The following is a 17,234-nucleotide window of genomic DNA, read 5'->3' as shown; positions in this document are numbered from 1 at the left end:
GAAGTCTATATCCTAGGCTAGGTGGTAGTCCTAGTATCTAAAAGCATGAAGCCAGGGCCACTTTTAAAGAATATAAGCTGCCACCAGAGGTTTGCACTTCTTAGGAGGATGCATAAGAGTAGGGAAGTTGCAGAAGTTAGCTGAAAGAAGGTAAATTTTGATATATTTTTTCCTAGAAATTTTTGTCTTCATCTTTAGAAAATACCCTTAGTAGTTTGGAATCATATTTAACCAATTTTGCACATTTCTCTTACTTAGGGACTTGTAGGTAGCATTGGTCCTCCGGGATTTCCTGGGCTTAGAGTGAGTATCAGATATCATCCTTCTTATCAAATATTTTTGCGTGTATTTATATTTGTTAGATGTGTTTTTAAAACTTTACAAAAATGAAAAGTTTTAGTGTCATTGTTGAATATCAATCTTGCTCACATGTATTTCCCCACCAGATATGCAAATTAGACCAGTAGTATGAATTTAAAAATTAATTATACTTTAGGATACACTGAAATAACAAATTTCTACAGGTTGATGTATATGTGTATTTGTCTTAAGGATACTTAATCAAGACTCAGTTTCTCCAGAAGTGTAAGACATAGAATAGCCACTTCTTTCCTTTGAGACAGTCTTTCATACCATCTGGTCTAGAGAGGCAGATAGGTCTAAACAAAAGCACATGATAACAGTAGGCTTTATGAAATAAAATTGAATAAATGGTTAGGAAAACCATCCTGGACAAAAGGTAGGAGCTGGACTTCACCATTGCCATTAACCATTTTAATACCTAACTTATTTATTGTACTTAAAAAAAGTGACTATATTATTTGTTCACTTAATCAGTTTTTATACAGTGAATTCAACTCTTGAGTTTCACTGAAGTTTCTCATGTCAGCAAAGTACAGTTTAATAAAAGCAATTCTGTGGAGGCCAAAACAATGTAGTCCAAATATGTAGCTCTCTGATAAATTTTTGACTATTCATTGGAGTGAACAGACTGTTACTTTTGATATATCTTCATAAATATATTTCTCTCATCCAAGCTTCTGGTTCATGACAGGAAATAAATTATAGATATTTTAGATAAATTTAGAGCCATATGCTTTAACATTGAGCTAGCTAAAGGTGAGATTGACATACTTTAATGAAATGTAAGGAGCCTAATGAAAATAGAATCTTTAAACTATTTCTATTCATCTAAAAGTAGGGCATGACCATTGGCAGAGGTAGGATTTTCTTTAAAAATCAATTTAGGGCTTCCCTGGTGGTGCAGTGGTTAAGAACCTGCCTGCCAATGCAGGGGACACGGGTTCGAGCCCTGGTCCGGGAAGATTCCACATGCCACGGAGCAACTAAGCCCGTGCGCCACAACTACTGAGCCTGCGCTCTAGAGCCCACAGGCTACAACTACTGAAACCCATGCACCTAGAGCCCATGCTCCACAGCAAGAGAAGCCACCACAATGAGAAGCCCACGCACCGCAACGAAGAGTAACCCCCGCTCACCGCAACTAGAGAAAGCCCGCGCACAGCAACAAGACCCAACGCAGCCAAAAATAAATAATAAATTAATAAATTAATTTAAAAGAATCAATTTAGAGCTTGCTTTATTATGTGAAGTAGGTAATTAAGACTCTAGAGTTTTATGTCATAAATTATAGCTACGGTATTTTTAGCTTGAACTTGAACACAGGTCCTCTGACTCCAAATTTAATGTTGTTTCCCCACCTTAACTGCCCCAAGTCAGAAGGTGGCAGCTTGGCCAAAGGAATAAGTCAGGAGTTCAGTTATTGGAACTATGGTAAAAATCAGCATAACAACTTTTAACTTGCCCATTTGAGATGGCAAGAATATAGAATTAAGAGTTAAGGAACCTGAGTAAGTCTAGGACATTTAAAGTTTTCTCTTTCATAATAATATTGGTATAGTAATTATAATAAAATCAGCAATAACAGCTCACTTTCATTTAGTATTTTCTATGTGCTAGTCACATGGGTTAGGTCATTTAATTCTCAGAACAACCTAAGACCACTTAGCTTATAAACGTTGAGCCCGAATTTGAAGCCAGATGACATACATCCAGAGTCCAAAATTCTCTCTATTGTGCTATACCACCTCCTTAAAACTTACAATACCTTAACAGGTATACTATCTCTCTTAAGAGATTTCTTTAGATGTCATGAGAAGCTCTATGTGAAGGTGGAACCCAAAGAACCAATTTTTTTTCCTCTGAACTTAGAATAGGGCTAAACCTGTAAGTGGTGGTCACTGGTCCTGTCAGTGGGGAGAGACAGGAAGTAGGGGAAGGGAATTGGACTCCAAAGATACTCTTTGTGCTTTCTTGATTTAACCTATTAGCATTAAATTGGTTAGCTCCAAACTTTCTGTTATTATGCTTAAGATCAAGACCAAAATTCTTAACATGGTGGCTCTTATCTGCATCTTGAGAACATACTCTGTGCACTAGCAAAGCTGTTCGTTCTCAGATGTCATGCAGCCTCCCTACTACATGGCCTTTGCACTTGTTTGTCTACCTGAAACACTTTACCTTTACTTTTCTGCCTAATATTTAACTCTTACTCATCTTTCAGTGCCAGGACTTAAAACAGTGCCTGACACATAATAATGCTCAGTAACAATGGGCTTTCTGTCCTTTCCCTTTCTCCACTCACTCTTCGGTAGGTGCGCCGAGATTCTACAGAAATGAAAATGGCTAATGACACTAACAGTCATTTTTGTAGTCATCATCTCTTCTGCAGTGATATAGATGGTACTTTATACTTTTCAAAGTACTTTCACATATGTATCTCATTTGTAAAGTAGATAGGGCATGTATTATTACTTCCTCTATTCTACATTTATTAAAAATTTTAATCAAAACAATGTGAGCACCTACTGTGTATCAAATGCTGAATTAGATGCTAGACCTAAAATTACAAACAAATTAAGATTCCTGTTTTTGGCAGCTTTATAATCTAATGCCAATATCATACAATATGATTACTGCTATAACGGACTAAAGTAAAGCCACTGAGAATGGAGCAATTTGTGTTATTGCCGAAAGTCAGAATAGGCTTCACAAAGGAGATGTCTTTTAAGCTGTTCTGAAGATTATATATGAGTGGTGGTGGACTGGAAAAGGGAAAAGGGCTCTTAGGCAGAGGAACGCTGTATTCAAATGCACGGAAGAGGGGGAAACTGGAATGTTTGGGAAATGAAAAGAGGAGTAGCAGGATGGCAGCCTAGGAAGTATGGGGTGATGGGAGCAGAATGGAAGGAGGTGAGATTTTGTAGACACTTGAGAAAGATTATGTGAACTTTTGTGTTTCCTAGTAAACAGTTTATCTGTTTGCCCAGAACTACAGTCTCTGCTTTATCTCTCAGGTGTTCCCTTCCAGCAGGTATAGTTTCTGACAAGAGATGATACTGCTTTCTTTAAATTATTTTTTCCATGCAGTTGATTCTTATTGTCATTTGGTTTCTTAATTAGTGGCAGTGATTATCGCCTGTGAGTGGGTGGGAATGGTTGAAAAGCCCAATATGGAATTCAGTCTTTTCCACGATGTGTTCACTCATGAACTGTGATTGGCCAGTGGCTGCTGTTTTGCACAAAGAACCTCTCCTTGGGTCTCTCTGTTTCTTTGACTGACTTTGACTCAAAAGTTCTCTGTTAGTTGTCACTGTGTGGGAGGCTTTTTTGCCTCTGTTGCTATATCCCTGACACCCTCAGCTAAACTCTTATGCATGAAATTATTCCTTCTGTCTATTCCATCTTCTTATGGAAGAGAAGTGTGGTAGGTAGGTAGTGCTGAAGGACTTTCAGGTTATCTTTGTGGAACTGAAAACAGCTATTAACCTATCATGGATCACTTTCAGAGGGCTATAGTTTTTTAGGAGTAGGATTTTCCATGCAACTTGTGACATGCCACAAAATGTCTTATGTTTCTTAGAAGTTTCTATACCCATACCATTTTACTTTCTAATTCTTCACTTTTCTAAGTCTTTTATAATGAATAATTTTTTATTTAATAGATCTTTCTTGGAGTGTAATTGCTTCACAATACTGTGTTAGTTCTGTTGTACAACAAAGTGAATCAGCCATATGCATACATATATCCCCATATCCCCTCCCTCTTGAGTCTCCCTCCCACCCTCCCTATCCCACCCCTCTAGGTGGTCACAAAGCACCGAGCTGATCTCCCTGTGCAATGCTGCTGCTTCCCACTAGCTATCTATTTTACGTTTGGTAGTGTGTGTATGTTGATGCTATACTCACTTCGCCCCAGCTTCTCCCTCCTGCTCCATGTCCTCAAGTCCATTCTCTTATCTCTACATCTTTATTCCTGCCCTGCCACTATGTTCATGAATACCATTTTTTAATTTTTAGATTCCATATATATGCATTAGCATACGGTATTTGTTTTTCTCTTTCTGACTTACTTCACTCTGTATGACAGACTCTAGGTCCAGCCACCTCACTACAAAAAACTCAATTTCGTTTCTTTTTGTGGCTGAATAATATTCCATTGTGTATATGTGCCACATCTTTATCCATTCATCTGTTGATAGACATTTAGGTTGATTCCATGTCCTGGCTATTGTAAATAGTGCTGCAATGAACACTGTGGTACATGTCTCTTTTTGAATTATGGTTTCCTCAGGGTATATGCCTAGTAGTGGGATTGCTGGGTGATATGATAGTTCTATTTTTTGTTTTTATTTTTTAACATCTTTTAGAGTATAATTGCTTTACAATGGTGTGTCAGTTTCTGCTTTATAACAAAGTGAATCAGTTATACATATACATATGTCCCCATATCTCTTCCCTCTTGCATCTCCCTCCCTCCCACCCTCCCTATCCCACCCCTCTAGGTGGTCACAAAGCACCGAGCTGAACTCCCTGTGCTATGCGGCTGCTTCCCACTAGCTATCTATTTTACGTTTGGTAGTGTATATATGTCCATGCCACTCTCTCACTTTGTCCCAGCTTACCCTTCCCCCTCCCCGTATCCTCAAGTCCATTCTCTAGTAGGTCTGCATCTTTATTCCCATCCTGCCCCTAGGTTCTTCTGACCATTTTCTTTTTTTTTTAGATTCCATATATATGTGTTAGCATATGGTATTTGTTTTTCTCTTTCTGACTTACTTCACTCTGTATGACAGACTCTAGGTCCATCCACCTCACTACAAATAACTCAGTTTTGTTCCTTTTTATGACTGAGTAATATTCCATTGTATACATGTGCCACATCTTCTTTATCCATTCATCTGTTGATGGGCACTTAGGTTGCTTCCATGTCCTGGCTATTGTAAATAGAGCTGCAATGAACGTTTTGGTACATGACTCTTTTTGAATTATGGTTTTCTCAGGGTATATGCCCAGTAGTGGGATTGCTGGGTCGTATGGTAGTTCTATTTTTTGTTTTTTAAGGAACCTCCATACTGTTCTCCATAGTGGTTGTATCAATTTACATTCCCACCAACAGTGCAGGAGGGTTCCCTTTTCTCCACACCCTCTCCAGCATTTACTGTTTCTAGATTTTTTAATAATGGCCATTCTGACCTGTGTGAGGTGATACCTCATTGTAGTTTTGATTTGCATTTTTCTAATAATTAGGGATGTTGAGCATCTTTTCATGTGCCTCTTGACCATCTGTATGTCTTCTTTGGAGAAATGTCTATTTAGGTCTTCTGCCCATTTTTTATTTGGATTGTTTGGTTTTTTTGATATTGAGCTCCATGAGCTGCCTGTAAATTTTGGAGATTAATCCTTTGTCAGTTGCTTCATTTGCAAATATTTTCTCCCATTCTGAGGGTTGTCTTTTTCATCTTGTTTATGGTTTCCTTTGCTGTGCAAAAGCTTTTAAGTTTCATTAGGTCCCATTTGTTTATTTTTGTTTTTATTTCCTTTAGTCTAGGAGGTGGGTCAAAAAAGATCTTGCTGTGTGGTTTATGTCAAAGAGTGTTTTTCCTTTGTTTTCCTCTAAGACTTTTATAGTGTCTGGTCTTACATTTAGGTCTTTAATCCATTTGGAGTTTATTTTTTTGTGTGTGTGTATGGTCTTAGGGAGTGTTCTAATTTCATTCTTTTCCATGTAGCTGTCCAGTTTTCCCAGCACCACTAATTGAAGAGGCTGTCTTTTCTCCATTGTATATTCTTGCTCCTTTATCAAAAATAAGGTGACCATATGTACGTGGGTTTAATCTCTGGGCTTTCTGTCTTCTAACATTGATCTATATTTCTGTTTTTATGCCAGTACCATACTGTCTTGATTACTGTAGCTTTTTAGTATAGTTTGAAATTGGGTAGCCTGATTCCTCCAGCTCTGTTTTTCTTTCTCAAGATTGTTTTGGCTATTTGGGGTCTTTTGTGTTTCCATAAGAATTGTGAAATTTTTTGTTCTAGTTCTGTGAAGAATGCCACTGGTAGTTTGATAGGGATTGCATTAAATCTGTAGATTGCTTTGGGTGGTATAGTCATTTTCACAATATTGATTCTTCCAGTCTAAGAATGTGGTATATTTCTCCACCTGTTTATGTCATCTTTGATTTCTTTCATCAGTGTTTTATACTTTTCTGAGTAGAAGTCTTTCACCTCCTTAGGTAGGTTTATTCCTAGGTATTTTATTCTTTTTGTTGTGATGGTAAATGGGATTGTTTCCTTAATTTCTCTTTCTGATTTTTTCGTTGTTAGTGTATAGGAATGCCAGAGATTTCTGCGCATTAATTTTGTGTCCTGCAACCTTACCAAATTCATTGATTAGTTCTAGTAGTTTTCTGGTGGCATCTTTAGGATTTTCTCTGTATAGTACCATGTCATTTGCAAACAGTGACAGTTTTACTTCTTTTCCAATTTGTATTCCTTTTATTTCTTTTTCTTCTCTGATTGCCGTGGCTATGGCTTCCAAAACTATGTTGAATAAGAGTGGTGAGAGTGGACATCCTTGTCTTGTTCCTTATCTTAGTGAGAATGGTTTCAGTCTTTCACCATTGAGTATGATGCTTGCTGTGGGTTTGTCATATATGGCCTTTATTACGTTGAGGTAAGTTCCCTCTATGCGAATTTTCTGGAGAGTTTTTATCATAAATGGGTGTTGAATTTTGTCAAAAGCTTTTTCTGCATGTATTGAGATGATCATATGGTTTTTCTTCTTCAATATGTTAATATGGTGTATCACATTGTTTGATTTGTGTATACTGAAGAATCCTTGCATCCCAGGCATAAATCCCACTTGATCATGGTATATGATCCTTTTAATATGTTGTTGGATTTGATTTGCTAGTGTTTTGTTGAGGATTTTTGCATCTATGTTCATCAGTGGTATTGGTCTATAATTTTCCTTATTTGTGATATCTTTTTCTGGTTTTGGTATCAGGGTCACGGTGGCTTCGTAGAATGAGTTTGGGAGTGTTTCTCCCTCTACAATTTTTTGGAAGAGGTTGAGAAGGATGGGTGCTAGCTCTTCTCTAAATGTTTGATAGAATCACCTATGAAGCCATCTGGTCCTGGACTTTTGTTTGTTGGAAGATTTTTAATTATAGTTTTAATTTCATTACTTGCGATAGGTCTGTTTATTTTTTCTAATTCTTCGTGGTTCTGTCTTGGAAAATTGTACCTTTCCAAGTATTTGTCCATTTCTTCGTGGTTGTCCATTTTATTGGCATATAGTTGTTTGTAGTAGTCTCTTATCATCCTTTGTACTTCTGTGGTGTCACTTGTGATTTCTCCTTTTTCATTTCTAATTTTATTGATTTGCATCCTCTCTATTTTTCTTGATGAGTCTGGCTAGTGGTTTATCAGTTTTGTTTATCTTCTCAAAGAACCAGCTTTTAGTTTTATTGATTGTTGCTATTGTTTTCTTCGTTTCTATTTCATTTATTTCTGCTCTGAAGTTTATGATTTCTTTCCTTCTACTGACTTTGGGTTTTCCTTGTTCTTCTTTCTCTAGTTGTTTTAAGTGTAGGGTTAGATTGTTTATTTGAGATTTTTCTCGTTTCTTGAGGTGAGATTGAATTGCTATAAACTTCCCTCTTAGAGCTGCTTTTGCTGCGTCCCATAGGTTTTGGGTCGTTGTGTTTTTGTTATCATTTGTTTCTATGTATTTTTTTATTTCTTCTTTGATTTCTTCAGTGATCTCTTGGTTATTTAATAGCGCACTGTTTAGCCTCCATGTATTTGTGTTTTTTACAGTTTTTTTCCTGTAATTGATTTCCAGTCTCATAGCATTGTGGTCAGAAAAGATGCTTGATATGATTTCACTTTCCTTAAATTTTCCGAGGCTTGATTTGTGACCCAGGGTGTGGTCTATCCTGGAGAATGTTTCTTGGGCACTTGAGAAGAAAGTGTATTCTGCAACTTTTGGGTGCCATGTTCTATAAATATCAATTAAATCTATCTGGTCTATTGTGTCATTTAAAGCTTGTGTTTCCTTATTTAATTTCTGTTTGGATGATCTGTTCATTGGTGAAGGTGGTGTTGTTAAAGTCCCCTACCATTATTGTGTTACTGTCAATTTCTCCTTTCATGGTTGTTAGCATTTGCCTTATGTATTGAGGTGCTCCTATGCTGGGTGCGTAAACATTTATAATTGTTACATCTTCTTCTTGGATTGATCCTTTGATCATTATGTAGTATCCCTCATATCTTGTAACAGCCTTTATTTTAAAGTCTATTTTATCTGATAGGATTATCACTACTCCAGCTTTCTTTTGATTTCCATTTGCATGGAATATCTTTTTCCATCCCCTCACTTTCAGTCTGTATATGTCCCTAGGTCTGAAGTGGGTCTCTTGTAGACAGCCTATATATGGGTCTCTTTTTTTGTATCTGTCCAGCCAGTCTGTGTCTTTTGGTTGGAGCATTTAATCCATTTACATTCAAGGTTATTATTGATATGTATGTTCCTATTACCATTTTCTTAATGTTTTGGGTTGGTTTTTATGGGTCTTTTTTCTTCTGTTGTGTTTCCCTCCTAGAGAAGTTTCTTTAGCATTTGTTGTAAAGCTGGCTTGGTGGTACTGAATTCTCTTAGCTTTTGCTTGTCTGAAAAGCTTTTGCTTTCTCTGTCAAATCTGAATGAGATCCTTGCTGGGTAGTGTACTCTTGGTTGTAGGTTTTTCTCTTTCATCATTTTAAGTATATCCTGCCACTACCTTCTGGCCTGCAGAGTTTCTGCTGAAAAATCAGCTGATAACCTTATGGGGTTTCCTTTGTATGTTAGTTTTTGTTTTCCCCTTGCTGCTTTTAGTATTTTTTCTTTCAATTTAATTTTTGGTAGTTTAATTAATATATGTCTTGGTGTGTTTCTCCTAGGGTTTATCCTGTATGGGACTCTCTGCGCTCCCTGGACTTGCGTGACTATTTCCTTTTCCCATGTTAGGGAAGTTTTCCACTACACTCTCTTCAAATATTTTCTCAGACCCTTTCTTTTTCTCTTCTTCTTCTGCGACCCCTATAATTCGAACGTTTATGCATTTAGTGTTGTTCCAGAGGTCTCTGAGATTGTCTTCAGTTCTTTTCATTCTTTTTTCTTTGTTCTGCTCCTCGGCAGTTATTTCCACCATTTTGTCTTCTAGCTCACTTATTCATTCTTCTGCCTCAGTTATTCTGTTACTGTTTCCTTCTAGTGTATTTTTCATTTCAGTTATTGTGTTGTTCATCTCGGTTTGTTCTTTAGTTCTTCTGGTCTTTGTTAAACATTTCTTGTATTTTCTCGGTTCACGCCTCCATTCTATTTCCGAGATTCTGGATCATCTTTACTATCATTACTCTGAATTCCTTTTCAGGTAGATTGCCTATTTCCTCTTCATTTATGTGGTCTTGTAGGCTTTTACTTTGCTCCTTCATCTGTGACATATTTTTTGCCATCTCATTTTTTTTTTTTTTTTTTGGTGAGTTGGATTGTGTTCGTGTCTTACTGGTTGTTTGCTCTGAGGCTTCCAACACTGGTGTTTGTGAGCTGTTGGGTAGAACTGGGTATTGGTGCTGAGATGAGGACCTCTGGCAGACCTCACTCCGATGAATATTCCCTGGAGTCTGAGGTTCTCTGTTAGTCCAGTGGTTCAGACTCAGAGCTCCCACCCCAGGAGCTTTGACCCAAACCCTGGCTTGTGAGCCAAGGTCCCGCAAGCCGCGAAGGGCAGAAAAAACAAAGGGGGGGAACAATAACAAAGTAAAAAATAAAAGTAGACTAGGATATTAACAGATATGTTAGAAAGAATATAAAAATAAAAATATAGTTGAAACAACAACCGGAAGGTAAAACAGAACCAGAGTAGTAAAAAAAAAAAAAGAGGGAAAAAAAGAAAAAAAAAAAAAGGTGGTAAAGACCTTGGCTGTGGAAGTTGAAGGGTGGGGCCTATGTTTAGGATCCACAGGGCTTGAAAAGGCCCTGTGGCTGGTGGGGGGTGGGGCTTAGGCTCGACAGAACAGAAGGGGCCCAGGCGTGCCTCCTGCCTCTGGTGTCAGAGGGCGGGGGCTCCCACCCGGGAGCCCAGCAGGCTTCCTGGGTTCGAGTGGGCGGGGTGGTTGCCCTCCACTCCTCTCCTGCTCTTCTGGTCCTGGAGGGCCCCGCCGGCCTGCCTCTCCTGCTCTCCCTCCTATGCCCCAAGGACCCATGTGGCCTGGAGTTCCTGTTCTCCCTGGCCTCCCTCCTAGCCCCCAGGAGCAATGAGGCCCACAGGGGCCCTCTGAGGGCATAGGACCTGGCCTGTGAGAGCTGGGCAGACTTCCTCAGCCGATTGGGCAGGGGAAACGCTGTGCATGCTCTCCCCTGATCTGAGCCCCTGAGGGTCCCTCCAGGCATGGGAACCCCTCCCCCATCTCAGCCACACCTAGGGGCACCGGTCCTTTCCAGCCTCCACTTCTCCTGCCCCCTCAGTCCCGCCACATCCTACTGGTTCGCTTGGGAGTTCCACCCATCTCCTTGGACGTCACAGTCCACCACCAGCATCCGGCAGGTGCCCTAGTTGTGGGGAGACACAACCTCCGTGTCTTTCCACACTACCATCTTGACTCCGCCCTGAATATGTTTTTTGATACCTTCTGAAACTTAAACTATTTTGTGATTTTTTCTTTCAGAGTCACTAAAAAGTAAAATAGCATATTGTACATACAGAGTACATTCATCTGAACATGCCAGACTATGCACAGTAATATATTTACTGAAACAAAAATTTAGGATATTATGTATAGAAAAAACAACAGGACAATAAAGAAACATTTGTTTGTTTTTAAGATATTCCTTTCCATTCCTTACATGAATTGTTGCTGTATAATTTCCACACAGAGATGTTTATTGTATTTTTTTAACATCTTTATTGGAGTATAATTGCTTTACAATGTTGTGTTAGTTTCTGCTGTATAGCAAAGTGAATCAGCTCTATGTATACATATATCCCCGTATCCCCTCCCTCTTGCGCCTCCCTCCCACCCTCCCTATCCAACCCCTCTAGGTGGTCAGAGAGCACCGAGCTGATCTTCCTGTGCTATGCGGCTGCTTCCCACTAGCTATCTGTTTTACATTTGGTAGTGTATATATGTCAGTGCTACTCTCTCACTTCGTCCCAGCTTACCCTTCCCCCTCCCTGTGTCCTCAAGTCCATTCTCTACATCTGCATCTTTATTTCTGTCCTGGCCCTAGGTCCGTCAGAACCATTTTTTTTTTAGATTCCATATATATGTGTTAGCATACTGTATTTTTCTCTTTCTGACTTACTTCACTCTGTATGACAGACTCTAGGTCCATCCACCTCACTACAAATAACTCAGTTTCGTTTCTTTTTATGACTGTGTAATATTCCACTGTATATATGTGCCACATCTTCTTTATCCATTCATCTGTTGATGGACACTTAGGTTGCTTCCATGTCCTGGCTGTTGTAAATAGTGCTGCAATGAACATTATGGTACATGTCTCTTTTGAATTTTGGTTTTCTCAGGGTATATGCCCAGTAGAGGGATTGCTGGGTCATACGGTAATTCTAGTTTTAGTTTTTTAAGGAACCTCCAAACTGCTCTCCATAGTGGCTGTGTCAATTTACATTGCCACCAACAGTGCAAGAGGGTTCCCTTTTCTCCACACCCTCTCCAGCATTTATTGTTTGTAGATTTTTTGATAATGGCCATTCTGACTGGTGTGAGGTGATACCTTATTGTGGTTTTGATTTGCATTTCTCTAATTATTAATGATGAGCATTCTTCATGTGTTTGTTGGCCATCTCTATGTCTTCTTTGCAGAAATGTCTATTTAGGTCTTACGTGCATATTTGGATTGGTTTGTTTGTTTTTCGATATTGGTCTCTATGAGTTGCTTGTATATTTTGGAGATTAATCCTTTGTCAGTTGCTTCATTTGCAAATATTTTCTCCCATTCTGAGGGTTATCTTTTTGTCTTGTTTATGGTTTCCTTTGCTGGCAAAAGCTTTTAAGGTTCATTAGGTCCCATTTGTTTATCTGTGTTTTTATTTCCCTTTCTCTAGGAGGTTGGTCAGAAAGGATCTTGTTGTGATTTATGTCATAGAGTGTTCTGCCTATGTTTTCCTCTAACAGTTTTATAGTGTCTGGCCTTACATTTAGGTCTTTAATCCATTTTGAGTTTATTTTTGTGTTTGGTGTTAGGGAGTGTTCTAATTTCATTCTTTTGCATGTAGCTGTCCTGTTTTCCCAGCACCACTTACTGAAGAGGCTGCCTTTTCTCCATTGTATATTCTTGCCTCCTTTATCAAAGATAAGGTGACAGTATGTGCGTGGGTTTATCTCTGAGCTTCCTATCCTGTTCCATTGATCTGTATTTCTGTTTTTGTGCCAATACCATACTGTCTTGATTACTGTAACTTTGTAGTATAGTCTGAAGTCTGGGAGCCTGATTCCTCCAGCTCCATTTTGCTTTCTCAAGGTTACTTTGGCTATTTGGGGTCTTTTGTGTTTCCATACAAATTGTGAAATTTTTTGTTCTAGTTCTGTGAAAAATGCCATTGGTAGTTTGATAGGGATTGCCTTGAATCTGTAGATTGCTTTAGATAGTATAGTCATTTTCACAATATTGATTCTTCCAATCCAAGAACATGGTATATCTCTCCATCTGTTTGTCTCGTCTTTAATTTCTTTCATCAGTGTCTTATAGTTTTCTGCATACAGGTCTTCTGTCTCCTTCTGTAGGTTTATTCCTAGGTGTTTTATTCTTTTTCTTGCAGTGGTAAATGGGAGTGTTTCCTTATTTTCTCCTTCAGATTTTTCATCATTAGTGTATAGGGATGCAAGAGATTTCTGTGCAGTAATTTTGTATCCTGCTACTTTACCAAATTCATTGATTAGCTCTAGTAGTCTTCTGGTAGCATCTTTAGGATTTTCTATGTACAGTATCATGTCATCTGCAAAAAGTGACAATTTTACTTCTTCTTTTCCATTTGGATTCTTTTTATTTCTTTTTCTTCTCTGATTGCTGTGGCTAAAACTTCCAATACTATATTGAATAATAGTGGTGAGAGTGGGCAACCTTGTCTTGTTCCTGATTTTAGAGGAAATGGTTTCAGTTTTTCACCATTGAGAATGATGCTGCCTGTGGGTTTGTCATAGATGGCCTTTATTATGTTGAGGTAGCTTCCCTCTGTGCCTACTTTCTGGAGAGTTTTTATCATAAATAAGTGGTGAATTTTGTCAAAAGATTTTTCTGCATCTATTGAGATGATCATATGGTTTTTCTCCTTCAATTTGTTAATATGGTGTATCACATTGATTGATTAGCATATACTGAATAATCCTTGCATTCCTGGGATAAATCCCACTTGATCATGGTGTATGATCCTTTTAATGTGCTTTTGGATTATGTTTGTTAGTCTTTTGTTGAGGATTTTTGCATCTATGTTCATCAGTGATATTAGCCTGTAGTTTTCTTTTTTTGTGACATCTTTATCTGATTTTGGTATCAGGGTGATGGTGGCCTCGTAGAATGAGTTTGGGAGTATTCCTCCCTCTGCTATATTTTGGAATAGTTTGAGAAGGATAGGTGATAGCTCTTCTCTGAATGTTTGATAGGAGTCGCTTGTGAAACCATCTGGTCCTGGAATTATGTTTGTTGGAAGATTTTTAGTCACAGTCTCAATTACAGTGCTTGAGATTGGTCTGTTTATATTTTCTATTTCTTCCTTGTTCAGTCTTGGAAGGTTGTGCTTTTCTAAGAATTTGTCCATTTCTTCCAGGTTGTCCATTTTATTGGCATAGAGTTGATTGTAGTAATCTTTCATGATCCTTTGTATTTCTGCAGAGTCAGTTCTTCTCCTTTTTCATTTCTAATTCTATTGATTTGAGTGTTCTCCCTTTTCTGGCTAGTGGTTTATCAATTTTGTTTATCTTCCCAAATATCCAGTTTTTAGTTTTATTGACTTTGCTATTGTTTTCTTCATTTCTTTTTCATTTATTTCTGATCTTATCTTTATTATTTCTTTCTTCTATTGACTGGGTTTTCTTTGTTCTTCTGTCTCTAATTGTTCGAGGTATACGGTGAGGTTGTTTATTTGAGATGTTTCTTGTTTCCTGAGGTAGGATTGTATAGCTCTAAACTTCCCTCTTAGAACTGCTTTTCTGCATCCCGTAGGTTTTGGGTCGTCATGTTTTCATTGTCATTTGTTTCTAGGTATTTTTTGATATCCTCTTCGATTTCTTCAGTGATCTCTTGGCTATTTAGTAGTGTATTGTTTGGCCCCGATTGGTTTGTATTATTTACAGTTTTTTTGCCTGTAATTGCTTTGTTGTAGGAAAAGATACTTGATACAATTTCAATTTTCTTAAATCTACCAAGGCTCATTTTGTGACCCAACATATGATCTATCCTGGAGAATGTTCCTTGAGCACTTGAGAAGAAATGTATTCTGTTGTTTTTGGTGGAATGTCCTATAAATATCAATTAAGTCCATCTGGTCTAATGTATCATTTAAAGCTTGTGTTTCCTTATTTGTTTTCATTTTGGATGATCTGTCCATTGGTGGAAATTGTGTGTTAACGTCCCCTTCTATTACCGTGTTACTGTTGATTTCCCTTTTTATGGCTATTAGCATTTGCCTTATGTATTGAGGTGCTCCTATGTTGGGTGCATAAATATTCATAATTGTTACATCTTCTTCTTGGACTGATTCATTGATCATTATGTCGTATCCTTCTTTGTTTTTTGTAACAGTCTTTATTTTAAAGTCTGTTTTGTCTGATATGCGTATTGCTACTCCAGCTTTCTTTTGATTTCCATTTGCATGGAATATCTTTTTCCATCCCCTCACCTTCAGTCTGTATGTGTCCCTAGGTCTCAAGTCAGTCTCTTGTAGACAGCATATATGTGGGTCTTGTTTTTGTATCCATTCAGCCAGTCAGTGTGTTTTGGTTGGAGCAATTAAACCATTTACATTTAAGGTAATTATCAATATGTATGTTCCTATTACCATTTTCTTAATTGTTTTGGGTTTGTTTTTGTTGGTCTTTTCCTTCCCTTGTGTTTACCACCTAGAGAAGTTCCTTTAGCATTTGTTGTAAAACCGGTTTGGTGGTACTCTTAACTTTTGCTTGTTTGTAAACGTTTTAATTTCTCTGTCGAATCTGAATGAGATCCTTGCTGGGTGGAGTAATCTTGGCTGTAGGTTTTTCCCTTTCATCACTTTAAATATGTCCTGCCACTCCCTGCTGGCTTGCAGAGTCTCTGCTGAAAGTTCAGCTGCTAACCTTATGGGAATTCCCTTGTATATTTTTTTTTGCTTGTCCCTTGTTGCTTTTAATATCATTTCTTTGTATTTAATTTTTGATAGTTTGATTAATATGTGTGTTGGCATGTTTCTCCTTGGATTTATCCTGTATGGGACTCTCTGCACTTCCTGGACTTGCTTGACTATTTCCTTTCCCCTGTTAAGGAAGTTTGCAAGTATAATCTCTTCAAATATTTTCTCAGACCCTTTCTTTTTCTCTTCTTCTTCTGGGACCCCTATAATTCGAATATTGGTGCATATAATGTTGTCCCAGAGTTCTCTGAGACTGTCCTTAATTCTTTTCATTCTTTTTTCTTTATTCTGCCCTGCGGTAGTTATGTCCACAGTTTTATCTTCCAGGTCACTTATCCGGTCTTCTGCCTCAGTTATTCTGCTATTGATTCCTTCTAGAGAATTTTTAATTTCATTTATTTTGTTGTTCATCATTGTTTGTTTGCTCTTTAATTCTTCTAGGTCCTTGTTAAACGTTTTTTGTATTTTCTCCATTCTATTTCCAGGATTTTGGATCATCTTTACTATCATTACTCTGAATTTTTTTTCCGGTAGACTGCCTATTTCCTCTTCATTTGTTTGATCTGGTGGGTTTTTACCTTGCTCCTTCATCTGCTGCATATGTCTCTTTCTTCTCATTTTGTTTAACTTACTGTATTGGTGTCTCCTTTTCACAGTCTGCAGGTTCCAGTTCCTGTTGTTTTTGGTGTCTGCCCCCTACTTGTGAGGTTGGTCAGTGGTTTGTGTAGGCTTCCTGGCAGAGGGGACTGGTCCCTGTGTTCTGGTGGGTGGGGCTGGATCTTGTCCTTGTGGTGGGCAGGGCCGCATCCAGTGGTGAGTTTTGGGGTATCTGTGGACTTAGTATGACTTTAGGTGGCCTCTCTGCTAGTGGGTGGGGTTGTGTTCTGGTCTTGCTGGTTGTTTGGCATGGTGCATCCAGCACTGGAGCTTGCTGGCTGTTGGTTGGAGTTGGGTCTTAGGGTTTAGATGGAGATCTCTGGGAGAGCTCTCACCGAGTGCTATTACTTGGGGCCAGGAGGTCTCTGGTGGTCCAATGTCCTGTTCTCGGTTCTCCCACCTTGGAGGCTCAGACCTGACACCTGGCTGGAGCACCAAGACCCTGCCACCCACATGGGTCGGAAGAAAAGGAAGAAAAAAGAAGGAAAAAAAAAGAAAAATACACGAACAATAGAACCCCAAACCAAATGGTAAAAGCAAAACTAAACAGACAAAATCACACCAATAAACATACACACTCATAAGAAGAAAACAAACAACAGCAACAACAAAAAACGAACAGTCAGAACCCTAGGACAAATGGTAAAAGCAAACCTAAATAGACAAAATCATACAAAGAAACATACACATACACACTATAGACCAGGGCTTCAGAATATTTGGTCCTTTTCCAGACTTCTCTCTGTTCCTCTGTGAAAGGACTTCAAGGTCATTTTGCTTAGACTTTGATTCTCAGCCTGCAATGGAATCACGTGGGAATCTTGA

At 38.4% G+C, this 17,234-nt stretch overlaps 1 protein-coding gene across 4 annotated transcripts in view; it reads left to right on the top strand.

Annotated features, from left to right (window-relative positions):
* COL24A1 (collagen type XXIV alpha 1 chain) overlaps positions 1-17,234 on the top strand; it is a 389,925-nt gene that overhangs the window by 106,072 nt on the left and 266,619 nt on the right. For 3 of the 4 annotated variants that reach the window (XM_059925499.1, XM_059925479.1, XM_059925509.1), the window contains exon 15: positions 259-303. The exons of the other annotated variant lie outside the window; for it this stretch is intronic. In XM_059925499.1, the coding sequence (XP_059781482.1) occupies positions 259-303 (45 nt within the window). The remainder of the gene's footprint in view (positions 1-258; positions 304-17,234) is intronic. 4 annotated transcript variants of the gene reach the window in all.

The sequence above is a fragment of the Balaenoptera ricei genome, chromosome 1, assembly GCF_028023285.1.
Source record: "Balaenoptera ricei isolate mBalRic1 chromosome 1, mBalRic1.hap2, whole genome shotgun sequence".
Lineage (NCBI taxonomy): Eukaryota > Metazoa > Chordata > Mammalia > Artiodactyla > Balaenopteridae > Balaenoptera > Balaenoptera ricei.
The sequence above is the reverse complement of the archived record's forward strand: the minus strand, read 5'-3'. Positions and strand labels throughout refer to the sequence as shown.